Below are 19,388 nucleotides of genomic sequence, written 5' to 3' on the forward strand. Positions count from 1 at the left end.
TAACACCAGAAATCCACCAATCTGGCAAACAGTATACTGTCATACACTAGGAAATCTGGGGACAGTTCTGTCATGATGGGAGTGAAAAGTCTTTCTATTGCAGAGCAGTCCTGAGATAATTTTTTGTGTAACCAAGATTTCCTTTTTCTTTTTTAGGAATTTAAATAGACTGATCAGTGACTAGCACCAACGGGGCACTTTACGCTTTCCAAGTTGTTGGCTACCAAGAAATTTGGAGTGAAGAGTTATTATTAGACTACCAGTTATTGCTTCAGTTTCTTTGTTTTCTTTGCCTTTTTTTTTTTCTCTTTATCATCAGAAGTGGGAAAAAAAACCCCAAACCATAACTGAATGCACTTTGCAAGCCAGTCAGAGAAGAGAAACAATGGTGCATATAATCCTCAGCAAAGAAACAACTTATTTGAAATATGGAGACCTTTTATATTCCAAGTCAGGGAAAGAGAGAATGAGAAGCTTTCAATATAGTCTGAGAGGTCCCATTTTGAAAAATACTTTCCTTGGTGTACCATAATCTGGAGTTTACCCGTAAACCTATACCAAAGTCAAACATTCAATGAATGACAGTGACAAGAATGATTTTATCCATCAGATAGATCAATATAAAAATAAACAAACCCCCAATCTTAAAGGAAGAGTTCCTTTTAGGAAGGAGGAAAAGAGAATAGCTGTGAAAAAACCATAATTTTTCAGTCTCACATGATCTTTATAACTGGTCTTCAGCAATTAATATTCTTCATTTCAAACAATTCTGACTAGCTGTATAGAATTTTTTTAAATAGTTAGTTAGATTTTCACATTCACATAAATGATATTTTTCGCATTGGTATACCAATCTTTAGCAGTTTTCAAAAAAAATCCACAAAGAAAAACATATGCTGAATGATTATGATCCCTACCCAACTGATTTCTGCAGATATCCATGTGAAATTCCAAGTAATTTCATGCTGCAATGATCTTACAGGATCTTCCACAGAGAAATCTGTAGACACTGAGCTTTTCCCTAAAAGCCTTTGTTGTGACAATGGTTCTCAACAGATATTTCACAGGATGAATCTGGCGCAAAGCAGTTACCTGGCTCCAAAATAACCAAGCCAGTTTGAGCTAAGCTGCCCACTGTCTGGAAATGGAAGTAACTTGAGGGCAGGGACCTCCCAGACCACCCTCCAAACAATTTCAAACTGTCAATACTGAGTTACTCTAGCTAGTAATTCTAGTGCTGGTGCACTGCAGCTGAGTTTCTACAGCTGAATGTTTTTCTACCACATTCTATAAGATGTCATATAGTAACTACATTCTTGCTTTCACTCATGGTGAAGTGACAGTAGATTAACACACCGGTCCCATAACGTGATGTGCTTCTGTCTCATGGCAAGTTTGATGCTCATTAAAGTAAATTTATTTGGAAAAAAGGCCAATGAAGAAGCCACACTGACAGTTATTCCTTGATCCAGAACGTGGAGGAATCAAGGAGAGCCCTGTTTGTGCCGTATCATGAGAATATAACATCTTCATTTTATGTTTGTTTTTAGCTTTTTTTAATCCTGTGTTTATTTTGAGGAATCATGCATCAGAGTGCAGGGCCCATGCTTTTACCTGTCTATCCATCAACCCCTTAAACTTGCATTTTGGTACCTATCTACATTCCACTCAATGTGTTTTCACAGCTGCTCTCTTTTGATCTTAAACATAGTTCACAGGTACTCAATTAAGAGGGTACTATCCATCCAATTCTTTCCAGATTAATTTTCTTTGATTTTCTTTTTTTTTTTTTTTTTATTGCAACACAAACATGAATGGGAATTAAAGTCATTTGACCTTGAGCAGCTTTCGATCTCCTTTTTCAGCAGGATCCTCTATTTCAGGGCAGGGGAAGAAACCAGGAAACGGTGTGAATGGACTAGCCTTTGGCCTGCATGTGCCTGAGAAAGCACCAATCAAGCTATTAATGCTTCGAAGGGAAGAAATCACTTGTGGCGGAAGGGATGGGTCAGTCAGGAGGTCTGTTAGCATGCTCCGAGCCTCATTTAGTACTGAAAGATCAACTCCATTTCCACTGCCAGCATTCTAGAATAGATGGAAATGTTGCAAACTATTAACACGTCAAAACATTTCAAGTATTCTAAGATTTAAATAAGCACCTTATCCATTGCAAATGCAAAAAATAAATTAAAAAATCAATGCAATGTACTTTTCTTTTGAAGAAAATATATACCTATAGACATGTTTACACACCATTTTTGTGGTTTTTTTCTACACAATAATAAAATATTTCAGAATGCAACATTAGCTTTCAGTTTATTTTTCTCCATTTAAGATAAAAATTTGGTGCCAATTTTTTTAACTCAAATTTTCATTACTTTGTCTTAGAATTAAACTTAGTATTCTATCTATCTCTTTCAATAATGTCGAAAGAAATTTGGTGACCAAACTGTTATAAGCCTCTCACAGAGGCGCAATTTCCACAGCTTCGTTACTTTTATTAACCCTAATTCTAATGAAACAAATTCTAACAATTCTGTAAAAAAAGTGTTTAATTCTTATCTGGTATAATTCTCTGAACTTGAACAGCACTAGCTGATTAAATGCCACTACTGACACAAGAGAGAGAGGGAGAAACATGCAATCAAGAAAAAGGTGAGAACCTGACAGATGTGCGTTTGGTGGCATTGCTGGTGAATCACTCCCTAACCTTATACTAATGGAGATTTCAAAAAACCCACTCCCACCTTAGCTAGGTTTGAGACTGTTCTCATACACACCACAGAACGAAGACCCCTGACAACTTGGTCAGAACTGCTAAATATATCAAACCTCTGTTACATAGAGCTAGAATGTACTAGGCCAACTTAGGTAAATGAAACATCAACAGAAAAAAATTGAAACGCGACAGTTTACAGTGAACTCTGTACTCAATCACATACTGACCTGGTAATAGGGCTTGTACCATTGCTTCAAATCCCAATCCCAAAGTATCATCTGTAAAGATAAAAAAAGAAGATGATGAATAGGTGATATGGTAATGTTGTAAAACAACAATGGAATACATCTTGATTATGTGATGTAATGCAAAACGCTTCTCCCTTCATGTTTTTATACATAACTCAGGCCATCTTCTCAGTTAATGCTACCCCAGTAAAAGTCCTAAAGAAGAGTTTGAAGAAATTGCATGCAACAGAGGCATCTTGATGACAGAATTATTATATGGCCTTATTTTGCTATTTCTGGAATGTTTAAATCAGTTCACTAAATCAGGTGGTGACAGTGCTTTCCTGCTTCTATTCACCTCAACATATAAAAGCAAATCTATCCCAAAACTTCCAGTGTATCTAATAACTTTTTCCTTTACAGAACCATTCAAAGAGTAGCAATTTTATAAACACAGTGCAGAAAGAATTACATTAACATAATTTGGCTTTTTAAAAGGCTCCCCAGGTTAAAAATTGATAATTTTGAAAGCATTTCTTGCAGGAGGTTTTGTTAGGTTTTGCTTGAATATGGTTACGAATCTGTATGTTCTGAATAACTTCACAAAACCCACCAAACCCACAAAAGAACATCAGCAACACAATCTGAAGATACTATCAGCTTCAAGTATGTCAACAGCACTCACTTAATTCCTGTTCTATACCGACAAAAAATAAAAACAACGTACAAGAAATGAAATTCAGATGCCTGTTTGCTTCAAAAGTGTTCAGTCTTCCTGACCTGACAGGTTCTTATTATTCTCTGATAAATGAATTAATTTGCACAACATGCATTCAAAATTAAACAAATATAAAAATAACCCTTTTCTCCTCTTTCCCATAGCTACACAGCATGAATAAAGTGCCAATACCCCACTTCCATATTCTTAAGTCCTGTATGTTTTTCTGCTTATTTTTATAGGTAAGAACTATGTTTGGTTTTGTTCCTCTTAGACTAACAGCTCTTTCATGGACAAAACACAGTGTTTCAGACTGTCACCTTCTGTCCAGCAGAAGGTGCAGAAAGTGTCATAAACAAACACAGGCTGACATGTCAGCAGTAGCCAGGCAAAGGCAGAACTTATAGGCTCTTCTTCTCTTCTGCTATCTTCATAAAGATACTATTAAACCACATTTAAAGTTAATTGTTATGACTTGCTATGAAAAGTGAAGGATCTATCATTAAGCATGTGCTTCAACTGGGAGTAAGACAGGCTATTTCAGAAAGTCATATTGTGTAAAGCAAGCAAGTCAAGAATTAATAATTTAAGAAATTGAGTCTTTTGGGGTTTTTTTTAAGTGATTAATCTACCTTCCATCACTTTTTTTTTTTTTTTATTTTTTTTTAAACCCTAAGTGTATGAGGTAACTGTTAGACTGTTGGTGGCAAGCATTAAGATGACGACCAACATTAACCGGCCATACTTATTTTGCATGATTCGTTTGGTTTTAGCATGATCATTGTAAAGATGAAGGGTTTTTACAATAAACTAGAATGAGTTGTCCGTCTGGGCATTTATGTTTGTTTGTTTCTTCATTCTCAGGTTTCTCTTTCCAGATTGACGCTTATTTACTGTATCAAACATAGGAAAATCTTTTGGTTTCATTCTGTCCTCCCTAGCTTGGATGCTGAGACTGCATTAACCTGCTGCATTGACCTTTGACTCAACCAGCAACAAAGATCAGATGTCCATGTGAGTTTTGTTACTTGTATTAGCAACCTTTGATACTAATGGTGCACAAAATCATGTCAGCTTGCTTGTAATCTTGCGAACTTTCGTTAGGGGACACAAAGGAGGTTTCCCTCTTCTGATATTCTATTTTTCTTTTAAATGCTTGCTAAATTAGCTAATTTTATCTATTTGTTGTAAATAAGAACTTAATAAAATACCTGTATTCTTGCTAACTCCAGAATATTTCTGTACCAAACCTTTAACTGCAACTGCTTTTACTGATACAATCTCCATTATTTATTCTTTAAGCTTTTGCGTACATGTATGTGCACACACACGCTCACATAAGCTACACTGTTATAATTTTGGGGCCAATCTATATGGCTAAAGAAGTTCAAAACTTCCTTTTGGCTTCAGCCCTACTATAGTAAAGAAATAAGCTCAAAGCTGCAGGGGCAGAAAATATTTAATGGAAAGTGCTACTGCTGTATCTAGTGTCCCATACCAACCTAGTATACACAAGGTAAAATAACGTGCACAGCTCATACAAAATCTACTTCCAATGCAAATAATGGTTTGATATTTTAAATGGTAGGGCATCATTTTATACGATTTTATTTAAATAAAAAATTTTATAGGTTGGATTCACGATTGAAAATTTTCTGTTGTCATTTAAACCGGAATATTTAAGCTTCTCTGCTGATACCAATTTTACAGCAAAGAAACTAAAATAGTTTTAAAATAAACAGAACTTAAGTTTACCTGTATGGTGCCAAGAGATTTATTTTTTTTTTTAATTCACTACACATCAACATTAATTCGAAGTCATATCCCCTGAGAGAAGACAGGGGTAGTATATCAACACAGCTGGCAGGCTACCATAGTCTATATTAGCTGTAAAACATTCAGGGCTCATGCCATGTGCCACACACAGAAGTAGTCAAAATAAGCTGCTAAAAACTTCGGGCACAAAGTAGCAATCTCTTCTACTAAGCACAATGAGGAAAAAAGTGCAGATCATTATACAGTGAATATTTTCCTATGGTAAATACAACTTGGTACCTCTCTATCCTAATCAAACCCTTACAGGTCAATAACGAAAGGGGGGTTACTACCTTCCCTTAGCTGCTGACAAAACACCACAAGATGGCACTCAAATCCAGAAAGCCTCCCCCACAAAAACAGTTTAGGGAGAAAGGAACAGAAACTGGCAGCATATCCCTTAACAGAACTTCTGTAGAATTGAAATGGTTTGAGGGACGGGGGGGGTGACAGTTTTAAAGGTTAAGAGCTGCTAAATTCTGCTTCTTTACAAAAACTTCTCTGTTTAAAGGAGAATTTATTTTTTACCATGCTATTCAGAAACTAACTGTAAAGGAACCATACTTTGTTTCTCACTAGTTAGCAGACTTAGTTTCATTAGCCTAACTTCATACCTTACAAGTTAAATCTGGAATACTAAAAAACCAGCATTTTTGGCATTATTTTTGTTGAGAGTTTGGCAGTCAAAGCTTTAATTAATTCCTCTGGATCATTAACAAAAGTTACAAAGTATTCCTAGAGTTGGATGAACTTGCAACAGGAGTAAAAAGGACGCAGTTTACTTTGACTTAATGTGAACAGACCAACAGACCTTAAAATAGGTCTTAGACAGAGCCTTGGCAATTTTTGATTTTGCAACCATAAGAGTTGTTGCAGAAAGATCTGTAGTCTGTAACACTAAGATTTTGTAATCCACTGCACATAACGTTCTTCCTCTCCTCCTCCAAAAAGAAACACCTGATCTAGGAGGGACTTGAGTCACAGAATTTTCAAGCTACAACTTAAACCTCTGCTTAGCAACTCATACACTTTGACTTTTGAGCATCCATTGTCAGTGCCAACATCACAGCAATTGCATATCTGGGAGGCCCTCTGTAAATAAAACTGCAGTGGGCTCTGATACTGCAGGTGAAAGGTGAGAAATGTATAGCCCTCCCTCCATAACCACATACACCAAATTATCAGTCAGCTTGGAGGAAAAGTCCTCATATCAGCCTGACTCTAACCCTAGCGTCTCCCAGTACATCCAAAGAGCAATGATCACACTTTCCTGGTTTTATATAATTGCCTGTCAACCTGATCAGAGTTTTGAAGGACAGTTAATAAAAAACGAAACCAAACCCCATGCATAACACAGTACTATGCCTTGCTTTTTAACAGTCAGGAACTGTCTAGCACACATTGTCAGCAACACCAGAAACATTTGTTTAGGAAGTACACAAGGTAACAATAATAAAGGCCTTCCCTAATATCATGCAGCTTATAGTCCAAACAGCAACAGGAACAAGCAATAATAATTTTTACAAAGAAAAAGGAAAAAAGTGCTCCTGAGAACCTTATAGTCTAGATAAACTAAAACCAGATGAGAAATAGGAGAAGACAGTCAGTGAAAACCAGCAGAGCTACAGGGGTTTTTGTTCTGTTTTAATGATTTTTCTAAACAGAATGTTCTCTTTCCTATGATGGCGCAGCCAGTGTTTCCAGGGCCCGTAAAAGATGTGGCTCTCAGAAGCGAGTTGATGCCACGGAGGGTGGAGTTCTTTTGGATCTTCTTTGTGTGAGTGCCATAGCTCCATTTGGCTAAAGTCACGTTGAGTAGCAATTTCAACTTCTAAAGGTTTAAATGCAATAAAAGCCTATAGGGTTTACTTTTCTCAAGTTATAAACCACTAGAAGTACTATAAAAGTACACTAAGCACTTTTAAACTTTTTTTTTCTTTAATGCTCAGCTTAAACTATATTTGGCTAGATAACTGTGTACTGATATTTTCAGAATAATTTAACTTATAAAATACAAAATCATATCATCTTAGCTACCTGAGAATTACTTGTGTTTATGCAAAGTTATACTAAGGACAATATTCATACTTATGCAGAGATTTAAACTACCAAAAAATGTTTCGGAGCTAAGAAATCTAAAAACCAATTCTAAAACTATAATATAATTAATGCATACCTATACCCTAAGCTGAAACATGCACACCATTTGAGGCCATACACAATGTAGTATCACTGTTTGATTGCCTGAACTAGGTAAGGGAGAAGCTTTAGTTCCAATGATGATATCGTTCAGAAGATTCAGCCTGTGCTTTAATGCTTGTTAAGAAAAGAAAACTTGTCCTATTTGCCACCACACATTCACATTCCATGCTCCAAAATTTTAATGGAGAGAAAACAAGTACAAAAATGAGCTTCTACTTCTGACTCTTTCATTGATCAACTATAAAAGATTCCTCGTTGCTAGTAGCATCTGTTTGACACCATTAGGCATTAGCTCCGTAAATAAGTATTTCCATAGCAACCAAGCATAGAATTAACTAAACAATGAAAGCAACACCATAGCAACTTGATTCAGAAACCAACTCTGTAAAAAATCACCTCATTCAAAAGCAAAATTCTACAACCAGATGAGAAACTAATTTATTGTGAAATATGGAAAAGGTAACCTTACTTGTCCCTTTCTTTTCCTAACTGCCTTTCAAATGAGACTAATGCTAGATTCATTGCTTTTATTTCTAAATTACTCTTTTGTTACAGCTTACGATCAATTAGCTTTTCTAATCCATGTAATTTAATGACACAAAACCAACACAGCAGTATACAACCTAAAAGTCTTGATTTTATTTATTTATGGGAGGTTTTCCCTCTCTCTAGAAAAAGTAGATTTTGAAAAACAGTATGTTATTAAGTAGTTAAGTTTTATTCAGTAACTAAGGTGATGCAACCAAAGATGACTGTCAAAGTAGAGGTAGCATTATTTAGATAACACAGGCAACATGCTGTTGTGAAATCTTGCAGGCCAAGACAACAGCCACTTGAGTAAATTATTGTAATCAAGACAAAATACAGCACTTGGAAAATCATTCAGAATGATACTTATGGCATTTAAAGTCATGATATTTCTCCACCCACTAAACCTTCCACGAAAATAAATGGGACAGGAAAAAAATAGGATATTTTTTGAGTCTTACTACTTATCACTTCCCGACTCTACACAATTTATCTATCCAAGGCTGTGAATGGCTAATAGGTTGTGAAGTCTGAAGATAGCCACAATCTTTGAACAGAAACTGAGAGTGTTTGCATGAGTCTGAGGTTTAGATACATGTACTGAAGGAAACAGTTGTATCCTACTCTAGATGCTATTGCTGACTCTACTGGACTTTTTTATGAAAGACATTATCTTCAATCTTTTAGGAAGTCTAAAATCTTCCTTCGAAGGAAAGAGACTTGCTTCTACTTTATTGCTTTAGTTAATGCTATTCTACACATTAAATAGTTCCTGCAACATATTTGGCCAAACACACAAGAACAACACTGGAAAATACAGGTGTCTGGCCACCATACCGTTTTCACCAGACTCCACAGTATTCTGATCTTCCCTGGAAATACAAGTCTTCGACAAGATCTGCACCTAAGTAAACTTTAACAAATCACTTTAGAGTGTTCAGGTATTTAGTTACTGTTTTCGGAAACTTTGTCCTCTGCAGAGGTATAAAAGCAGAGCAAAAATGCTCCACTGTTATGTCTTCAGGAGGCTTACTCTTAAAGTTAATATTACTCCCTGTGAGCTGAAAAATATTTTCTGGTTGGTTGGGGTTTTGTTTCTTTTTTATGTGTTTGTTTCATTTGCTTGTTTCTTTAAAAGCCATGCTACTTCTGCTTTTGTAACCAGGAGTATCAGCAGGTCAGCTTCTATTTTTTCTGCTGTAGAAAGTTTTATGGGTTTTTTTATTGCTTGTTATGTTTGCTCTGATCTTCCTTTTTTTATTTTTTTTTTTATTTTTTTTTTTTTAAAGATCTTCAAATGTTTCAAAAAGTTTCTAAAAGGTGTTTTGTCCATCAAGGGAAAGTAGGATGTTGGGTTTTTTTTTTTTTTTCCTTCTTCTTCTTCTTATGTAGGTAATGAAAAAAATGGCTAAAACCACACTTAGGTCATTTCCTGTTCCTTCTAGGTTTTGTCAGACTTGCACGTCAGACTAAAGGCCAACCAGTAATTTATGGCAAGTGGGGGAGGGAGGCCAGAAGAAAAAAGCCTGCTATGTGCAGATCCTTTAATTGCCCATTATAAGCATTTTCCTTTAGAGCATGTGGTTCCAATCACCATCAAAGAAAAGAAATAGTGCTAGGTGGATTACTGCTCTGATCCGGTACAGTTGCTTTAGTGTTCCGGCATTCTGTACTACTTTTACTGTCATCCAAAACCTAAAACCATTTTTTAAAGTTGTGTTTATTTTACAAAAAGCAAAATCTAGAAATTGCTCCCAAAACATCCTTTTCACATTTACCTGTTGGATTATTTTACAGTTACACATAGTAAAAACCTTTACTGCTGTGTTGACACACTGTTAATGTATCATGTTGGAACAGGCAGAGAGAGCAACCTTAAATTTTATCTTTCTGCAATAGAAGGATAAGCACAAATCTTATGCTGAAGCATTTTACTGTATGCTGATATTTTCTTAATGCAGTAACTAAAAACACTTACTAGTGATGAACCTATTTCCCCTCTATTTACTTGAATTTTTTAACCAATGGGTTTTTTCCACCTCTTACACTAGAGATATAGGAATGAGTCTCAAGATCTTTTTCCTCTCAGCAAACAGAGAGAAACTATTTCATGTGACCAAGTTGGGGTTTTTTCAGCACTGAGCTGAAGAAAAGGAGATAGTGAATTTTTCACAAATATTTTTATAACAACCTTCTCTATAAAAATCTCATAAAAATACTTACATTTCTCCTCTCCCCCCCAGTACCCCTCAAACAAGCAGCATAAAATTAAGCTATACAAATCTGTCAGCCAAAAACTAACATGAATGTGAGAATGGGTCACATCAAATGAATGACACTAAATGATCATCTAGTCCAACCTCAAGATAAAAATATTTGTAATTAAACTGTGCTAACTCTCAGAATATTTGTCAGCCTCAGCAGCACAGCTCAAGGAGCCCTAAGTTGTACGCCTTGCATATTAGAGGTCAGTAGATTTTTCACCTTTGCATTTCTCTGATCATCTGTTCAGAATTCACGTAAACTTCTGGCAGATCCTATATCATACACCAAGGCATTTTACAAATTAAATAAGGATTATACAAAGTTCTCTTCCATTCTGAATCTGTCAGCACTTAAATTCCTACAGTGGGGAAGCAAACAATCAGCAACACTTTTGTGAAATCTATCCACTGAACAATTTGTTTTTGCAAAACCTTACAGTTGTTCTCCAGCTAACTTCAGGCACAAGACACTATTTTTCCCAGACCATGAGGCTGTATTTTCACATCCCCCAAGCTAGATCAGAGACACAGCACCTTCAGACTAACAAAGCATCTAAATCACTAAACACTGCTACTTTTTTATTTTATTGCATGAATTGTTTATTGAATGAATTGCATGACTTCAGGATTTTTACAAAATTGTGACAAGGTAGAAGCTTTACACAAAACAGTTTTGTTTTCTTTATATAACTTGATGATGACCCAAAAAGAAACATTACAGGGACTGAAGTTGGGGAAGTGAGCTGAAAGAAAGTGGTCAAGAAGCCAAAGAAGATACTACGTCATAAAGGAAAGCAAATATTGCTGCAGTGCTGTGGTTGGAAGTTATGCATGGGGATTGAACTAACTAAATTCTCAGTTGCTCAAGCTAAAGAATTAAAAGCAATAATTTAAAAACAGATGAGAGAGTATAATTATGAGTCTGATTACAAAAGCACTTGTTAGTGAAAGTCAAATCAGTATTAAAAAACCCCGAACTTCATGGACATGTTTCTGGTTGAAGTGCCAGGAAATACAAGATGAGATCTCTTGGGAGAAAAAATATTGAAACTCAAAAAAATGTCATACAGATTGCTGTCAGAAACAGAGAAGAACAAGGGAATGCAAATTGCTGCATTCTACAGAAAGTGCCAATTTACTTTTCTCTAATGTATTCATGTTAAGTAGTACTTTAGTTGGCAGCTTCATAAGCAGCTGAGAAAGAAAAAAAAAAAAAAAATCAAACGGCAGCAGATTTGAAAGAACAGAGAAAATTATTTTCCATGGAGTAATGTTGTGATGCTGTTTAAATTACACAAAACAAAAAAAAAAAAAAAAAAAAACCACAAAAAACCACAACCCAAAACTTGATAAACTCATCCATCCAGGAAGAGGGTATGCAGTTAGACACCTCTGTGGTAGTTGTTACTACTTGTTAATCTTGCTGTGAAAAGGTTCTCTACGAAAAGATTGAGGAATGAACAAGCTCAGTTTTCAGTTAAAAGATGGAAAAAGAATCCCCAGTACCATGAAACTCCAGAATTCCTTGTGAAATGTGGAGTTTTTTTAAATGAAGTTTAATAGCACATCCTCCTGAAATGTACCCACTTTATGTAGACATACGGTGAATTTCACACTCTGCTAATATGGTTATTAATGGTACACTTCCAGGAAAGAAAAATCTGTCCCACAATTTCCATCTCCAAAACTATAGGTTCTCTTCTTCATTGGCCTTTTCATAAATTATGTTCCATTCTGCTGTTCAAACTATCACAGGACTCTCCCACAGTTGAAGACGTGACTGTATAACCTAATACATACAAAGGTATTGGAAAATCCTACCCAAAAACCTGTTTTCACTCCAGTGTTTTGGCTTACTCTCTAAGCCACTTTGCTGCCCAGTTCATAAGCACAAGTGACAGTCAGGTACAACATTCTTATTGCAAAGGTTTCTGAATACAGGCGTAGGAAATTCTAGCACAGAAGACAATTGTGAAAAATAGTGAAGTTGACTTGTTCTGTATTCTAAGTAACCTACTGATTTCTGCTTCTATAAGTGGTTTCCCTAAGATTTTGAAAAGTGAAATTGATACCCCCCCCCCAAAAAAAAATCAAACTTAGTGATAAATCAAGTTGAGATGATCTTAAAAATACCCAGACTTCACTTTTTTTTTTTTTTTTATTTGATAGCATGGCTCAGACGGAGAAACTAATATGAAAGAAGAAGGTCAAGATGGGTCAAGTGTCTTCCAACAATTGTGAGACAGTAAGTCTAGCTCGCCAGCCTTTTCTATACTAGCAGAGCATTGGGATGTTCTTTTAAACTGCAAGACATTTTTGGCAAAATCATCATGATAGTGAACAACACTGCCAGTGAGAATATCATTTGCCATCTGGGACAAGGATTACAATAAAGTTGCAGCGTAGCATGCCCAATAAATCCATCAAATATAAATGCATGCAAAGTAACTTTTCCTTGGGGAACACCACTAATTTTTTCATTTCTCAGCCTGTTACTAATAGCCTTTAATGTGTTTGCTATGAAGTCTCTTTTAAACTATGTTTTCAAAATAGCTATTAATGAGATGAACCCAACAAAAACAAGTCTACACTCATCTGTGACTAATTCTGCTCTTTTCAACAAATTCAACTCTCAGCTAGCATCTCCTCTTGCATATGTTTTGATATCTTTTTTTTTTTTTTTTAAGTAGAAAAGGGGAAATACCTAGAATTTAAAACTAACACTAACCATAGAAAAACTATGGAATGCCAAGATTCCCAGCAGTATCTAACTCGAAAAATATTGTCCCAATGAGGCAAGCAGAAAAGCTTTTACAACACTTATCAGACCATTGTAATTGGCTATTCCATTTCATAAAGATTATGAGAGTCTTTCAAAAGGCAAATAGTTACATAGTTGTGGGGGTTTTTTTTAACTGAAATCTATATACTTCATGCTTTAAAAACAAAGGTTTTTTTATTAGAGGAATTATAGATTTCATTCTAAAATTAATACATGTGTCTTCTAAAACATTTAATTACAATCTTTACACTGAAATGTAGCAATTAGAATTTTTTTTTCTCTATTTGAATATTTTTAATGTATCAGTTATGACATTCAAAATGTATATATTAGTCAAATACCCTTGTAAAGCACATACAAACTAAACGAGGAGATACACTGGCCAAAATAAATAATCAAATATTTAATCATGCCTGATCCAACTCATGAAAGATAAGATTTAATTATAGTAACCTTCAAAGGAGTAAAATCTGTACAATGTGGTATAACCAATCACAAGTTGTGTCTTGTATCACAGGACTAGAAACTAGCAGCTATTACATCAGCTTTTAAAGGGATCCAGAAGAATGTGGGGAAACTGTCAGAGGAAATGGACAGAAACTGGGAAGGGTGGGGGGAGAGAAACACTGCCAAATGAGTTTATAGATGCACTATTTAAATGACACCGACAAAAATCAGTAGGATTTTCATACATGGATACCATGCCCAATAAATCTACTTTTGAAATAGATTGCACACACCAATAGAAGTGAACCAGTCATCCAGTGTACTTTGATCTAAAAAAACCCAAACAGACAAAAACAACAACAAAAATCTTGGACACAGTTTCCCCTTAACCTTCCTGAAGAAATCACATTTACATGGGAAGAATGAGATGGCTCTCCTCTGGATTAGCAATTTGTTAAAACATAGAAAGTAAAGAATAAGAGTAGAAAATTCACAAAAAGAAAACAGAAATGGCCAGTGGGACTTCCTCAAAGGCTCAAGCTGGGGCCTATCCTAATCAACCCACTCAAAATGAATTGAAAAGGCAGAAGTCTTAAGTGTCAACATGCACTGGTGACACAAAATTCCTGAGGATAGTCAGAAATAGAGTTGATCATGAAAAAGCATCAATAGATCTTAATATAGAGAGTAAATAGGCAAGAAGACATTGCTGAAATTCAGTACTAGCTGATGAGTAAATGCTGAGAACAAAAATTTTAAACTAGTTATTTAGAAAGCTGGGCTTATATCAATAGCAACCGGGAAAGAGATCTTGAAGTCATTTGCATCAGCCCAATTCTCAACATTAAATGAAATATTAGAAAAGGAACATGAAACAATACAGAAAAAAAGTGTCACTGCATAAATTCATGCTACACCCACACTGACTGTTGCATGTAGATATAGAAGCATAGAAGAAATGAAAAAGGACATGCTATAAGAGAAATCAAAGATATGGAGCAGCTTCTACTGGAAGGAGCTACACAGACTGATATCCCTCTAGTGGGAGGAAAACACAGGATTGTAACAATGCTCTGTAGTTACCAAGCTTATGGAGAAGGTAAATACAGAACCGTTAGTCACTGTTCACAAGCACATGAATGAGGGCCACGTAATTAGATCATCTGGCAGCAGGCTTAAAACAAACTAAAGGATATATCTCACACACCACATAATTAAATTATTGCAGTCATTGCTGCAGGTTTTAAAGAAGCTAAATGTAACCAAAGATGTCAAAAAAGGTTCACAGATCAATCCATGGCTACTCAACACAGCCCAGGCACATCCCTCTAGCTAGGATGGCCCAAATTGTCATTTGTCAAAACATGGCTGAGAAGCCCAAAGGGGAAAAAAGAACACTTCTTAAAAAATGCTGGGTGGACCAGTTTGATATTATCTCCAATTAACAGAGATAATGAGTCCAATTAAATGGGCCCATCTTAGCAATTTTCCTAGTTGCAGCAAACTGTACTATCCTTTTATGTCCTTAGGAAGTTTCCTTCTGAGGCCTGGTTATGGAGTTGCTCTTCTCACCCATCTCTGTTGTTGAACTACAGCTCTCCAGTGTCTTTCTGTAAATCTCATCATTCCTCCGCACTTGTAGCCTGGAAGATCTCCTCTTCCCCCCACCCAATATGTTGCCAAGGGCAGCAGCAGTCTCCTACTCCCTCCACAGAGCTCCAAATGACCTACACATTCCCTTTAAAAGACATATAGTTTTAAAAAAATATGTACTATCCACCAGATTTGTTTATATTATAGATTAAATATGACAATCCCTTTGTACCTTTTGCAGAGTAATTGACATTCATTCGTGGAACCCTCCTCCATGAATAGCTAAGTATGTACCTTCTTCAAAACTTAAATACAAGACAGATCAAAGAGCTTGGAAAACCTCTATTACGTTTCCTTTTCAGACTTCATATTTTTATATGCATATGTATATATATATCTATACATGTTTATACAGATAAATACACACAAACTCTACAGAAATGGGTATATAAAATAACTAATCCCATTATGAAAATTTCTGAAAAGATATCATTGAACTAACGGTATTGTCACCTCTGTCATACTAGAGCATCGGCAAACCAAGTAACACAACAAAATAAATGAAGAAACACCATCCTGCATAATGCTCAGAAAATTCATTGAAAAATTAAGCTACAAAACTTTTGCATTTTCATTTAATATATCTCGACTTTACTTCTCTTTACACTTTCAAAATGTGAGTATCAGGCTGGAAACTAAACATAATCAGGAAGGTTCACTAGTGACAAATAAGGAAAAGAGCAGCACTTACAGTAGCTTAGATTTCCAAATAATAGACTGCAACATTAAATATTAAACACAAAACTGAACCAAGCTGAAAATAGCAAGCCATTTAAGCTGAGAACTTGCTTACAATTATACTTAACTAAACAACCCAAACCATCCTACAATTCTATGACAGGCATTGTCACAATCATAACTATACCTGCTTTAAAAGTCAAAATGTATACCCCTCTAAATTGAATATTGTATCACCAAATAACTTAAAAGAACAAAAATTCAGGAGAGATGTGTAAGAATTCTTGAGATCAGCACTTTCCTTAAAACTTGCTAGAGACCTTCAGAAGTTGTATTTGAAATTTTTTATTAAAAGATGTTTATTACCAACTACAGGCCTAAATGAAAACAAGCTCAGTTCTTTCCCCATTCTTTATCCTTCAATAGTGTTAACATTACTGGTGTGAGAGAAACTAGGTGAGCTTGAGGGAGGGGAAAGAAGAAATATGGAAGGACTAATATTCTGGCTAGATTCTAAATTACCATTTCTTAACTTGCTATTTTCTTTCAAAGGATTATTTAATATTTTAAATGCACTTTCCAGGCTGCTCAGATTGTCATACAAAGGTCTATGATCTGTTCAATCTACATAACTGCTTATTTTTTAATTTGATGGTGATGGCTGATGATCATATGAGCACATTGCACTGTATGGATCAAATAAAATGAAAAAACAGTTTTTAAACATAACTTTACATGTTCTTTTAATTAAAGATGGTCATATGACAGGCAAAGAGGAGCAAATCCTCTAGTGAAGGGCATTTATTCTGCTGACCCTTAAGTGAAGGGCATTTATTCTTTTGAACCACTCTAGATTTCTTCATGTCAATTATTACAACATTTTCTTTGCCCAACTGCAATTAACATAATGTAAGGTTAAACTACTTGAATTCTCATATTAAAGCAGGAATGTTTTGAAGTAAGGATAACCAAAATAATCAATAGCTTATCCCCCTGAAAAAGTAGCAGTAAGTAGGTAGAGAATATTTGTCTCTTCACTCCAATTATATTATAGCAAATAATCTGTATGTAAGAGAGTGTCCGGGTTTCAGGCAGAGTGGCTGCATGGTACTTAGTTGCCAGCGGGGCTCAAACCATGATTGTCAGAAATAAACAAATTTTATATAGAAAAACTTCTATTTGTGTTAGTGGAATTGGAAAGAAAATCACTGACATATAAACTTAAATGTCATGGATGGTATTGAAAGTAAAGATACTTTACAGATATTTGTTTCTGCCAAGGACAGTCAGCTGGCCTATAAGGGCAATCACATCTGCAAGACATAGGCTAATTGACATATATATATTACCAGGGATTCTGACCCAGAGATCAGTCAGTAGGAAGTACATGGCAGGAAAAACAAACAAAAACACCCCAAATGTCTCTCAAATTTTAAGGAAGACAGACAAATTTAGCAGGTTAATACAAACAGGGAAGATGCTCTTCTTACTTTGGAACTCCGTGATGGCAGTTGCCTGGATTTCCTGTGCTTCAATTATGCCACCAATTGCCAAAAGTATCATTTAACATTGAAGAAGTAAGAGCAGCCAAGTTAAGCTTCAACAGCAGAAGACAAAACTGGATACACTCAGTCAAAGTTATGAAATATTAGGCCCAAAGGGACTATTTTTATTCTTTACTTACATAGCACAGAACAGATTGCAGTAATTTCTGCACCCATCCCATAACTACCAACTGGTTTACTCTGAAGCCTATTTTTATAAGAATGTCTGGGTCTTTTCACAGAAGCTAATTTTAGTTGAGAGAGAGTATACGTGAATGAATGCTTTAAATATTTGCTCTAGATTATGTCATACGCAGCCTAACTAGAAGTGCTTTAAATCACCCAATTTCTACGGACTATGTGGGAGCACAGAAAACTCATCCTCCCAAACCCAGTGTTACTTTAAAAAAAAATGAATATATATAATTCCGATTTGAACACTTAGAGAGAGAGAGAGAGAGTTCATATCTATCTTCAGATTCCAACTTCCTTCTCTGCTTGAAAGGAATACACACATACCTAACGTATCTTTTGCACATACAACAAGTTCAGCAGAGCAGGAACCACCGTTATATTTCAGCATTTGCTCTCAGTAGCAAAATGAACAAATGTGGCATTTCAACAGAAGTAAAAATTGGGGGGAATGGGAGAAATCAGACACTTGTCATAACCACAACAGCTAAACTATTTAAATGTTTTAACAATTAAAAAGTAATTTATAAATAACAGCACAATAAAGACAAACAGACTTTGGTTCTGTGGCCAGTTTGTAAGCAGAGCTGCTCCCCAAGAGCTTACTTTTCAGCAGTAAGGCAAGCAGGCAATGAAACACAGAGATTTAACAGTAGCCCACATACAAAGACAGCTTGGACCAATATTGTAGATCAGAATCTCTGACACAGCTCAACTTAAGAGAACTGTTTCCCCAGGGAAGAAGGAAAAACTATTTTCGCCAAGCTAAATTTGGTTACAGACCAATTCTTCTTCAGAGCCTATTTTTTCTCTCCTTTATAGCATGTCCTAACTGGCCCTGAGTTAGATTTAGAAACTTTCCCAACTTGCCATCACAGCATGAAAGCTTAGGACTTCGCTGGAGGAAATTATTGATGTTTCCTCTAATAATCCTTTATTTCCTCGAGTATGAGTCCAAAGCAAATGTCACATTTCTCAAATGCACGCCTTATTGCAGAGATGTAAAGAGAGACATGAATTTCAGAAGCGGTCTCTGTAGCACAGGTGATTCTTAAAGCCCATTGGAGGATCACAGGCATGATCAATGGCAAAGAAGAATCGTTGAGGTACCAACTAGAAAAGACCAACAGTAATTTGCTGTAACAAAATACAGCAGTACAGGAACAAAAGAATAACCAGACAGCAAAAATAGTAAATTGCTCTGGCTTAAAATTGCTGTGTAGTTTTAAGAAATGATGATTCTAGGATGAAATTTTTGGTTTATGATGGTGTGGAGATGCACAGAAGGCCGAGGTTCGTGTGTGTGTGTGTCCATGGGTCCCACCCATGCAAGAAATTTTTCAGTTTCCAGAGCAGCAGTATGTGTGCACCTACAGACTGAACAAATGGATGGAGAAGCATGATAATAGAATTCTTAACTACAAGAATATTGCACGAGCCTCTTACTACTCTTTAGAAGCACTTTTCTAGAAGTTTAGCTACTAAACTTCTACATGGGAACTGTGAGCACAAAATCCAGAAGAAAAATGTTACACACAAATATGCCTGAAACACTTCAGTAGAACATTGATGTTTTCCCATCATACAGTATTCCGTTTCCTTTTCAGCTACTGCCCTTA

At 35.7% G+C, this 19,388-nt stretch overlaps 1 protein-coding gene across 2 annotated transcripts in view; it reads right to left on the reverse strand.

The window, feature by feature from the left end:
• PDE3B (phosphodiesterase 3B) overlaps positions 1-19,388 on the reverse strand; it is a 96,470-nt gene that overhangs the window by 25,780 nt on the left and 51,302 nt on the right. The window contains exons 2-3 of one of the 2 annotated variants that reach the window (XM_030483352.1): positions 2,947-2,997; positions 1,837-2,085 (exon numbers count right to left, since the gene is read on the reverse strand). In XM_030483352.1, the coding sequence (XP_030339212.1) occupies positions 1,837-2,085; positions 2,947-2,997 (300 nt within the window). The remainder of the gene's footprint in view (positions 1-1,836; positions 2,086-2,946; positions 2,998-19,388) is intronic. The other variant, XM_030483353.1, reaches the window with a different exon arrangement.

The sequence above is a fragment of the Strigops habroptila genome, chromosome 4 (assembly GCF_004027225.2).
Source record: "Strigops habroptila isolate Jane chromosome 4, bStrHab1.2.pri, whole genome shotgun sequence".
In the NCBI taxonomy this organism is placed as follows: domain Eukaryota; kingdom Metazoa; phylum Chordata; class Aves; order Psittaciformes; family Psittacidae; genus Strigops; species Strigops habroptila.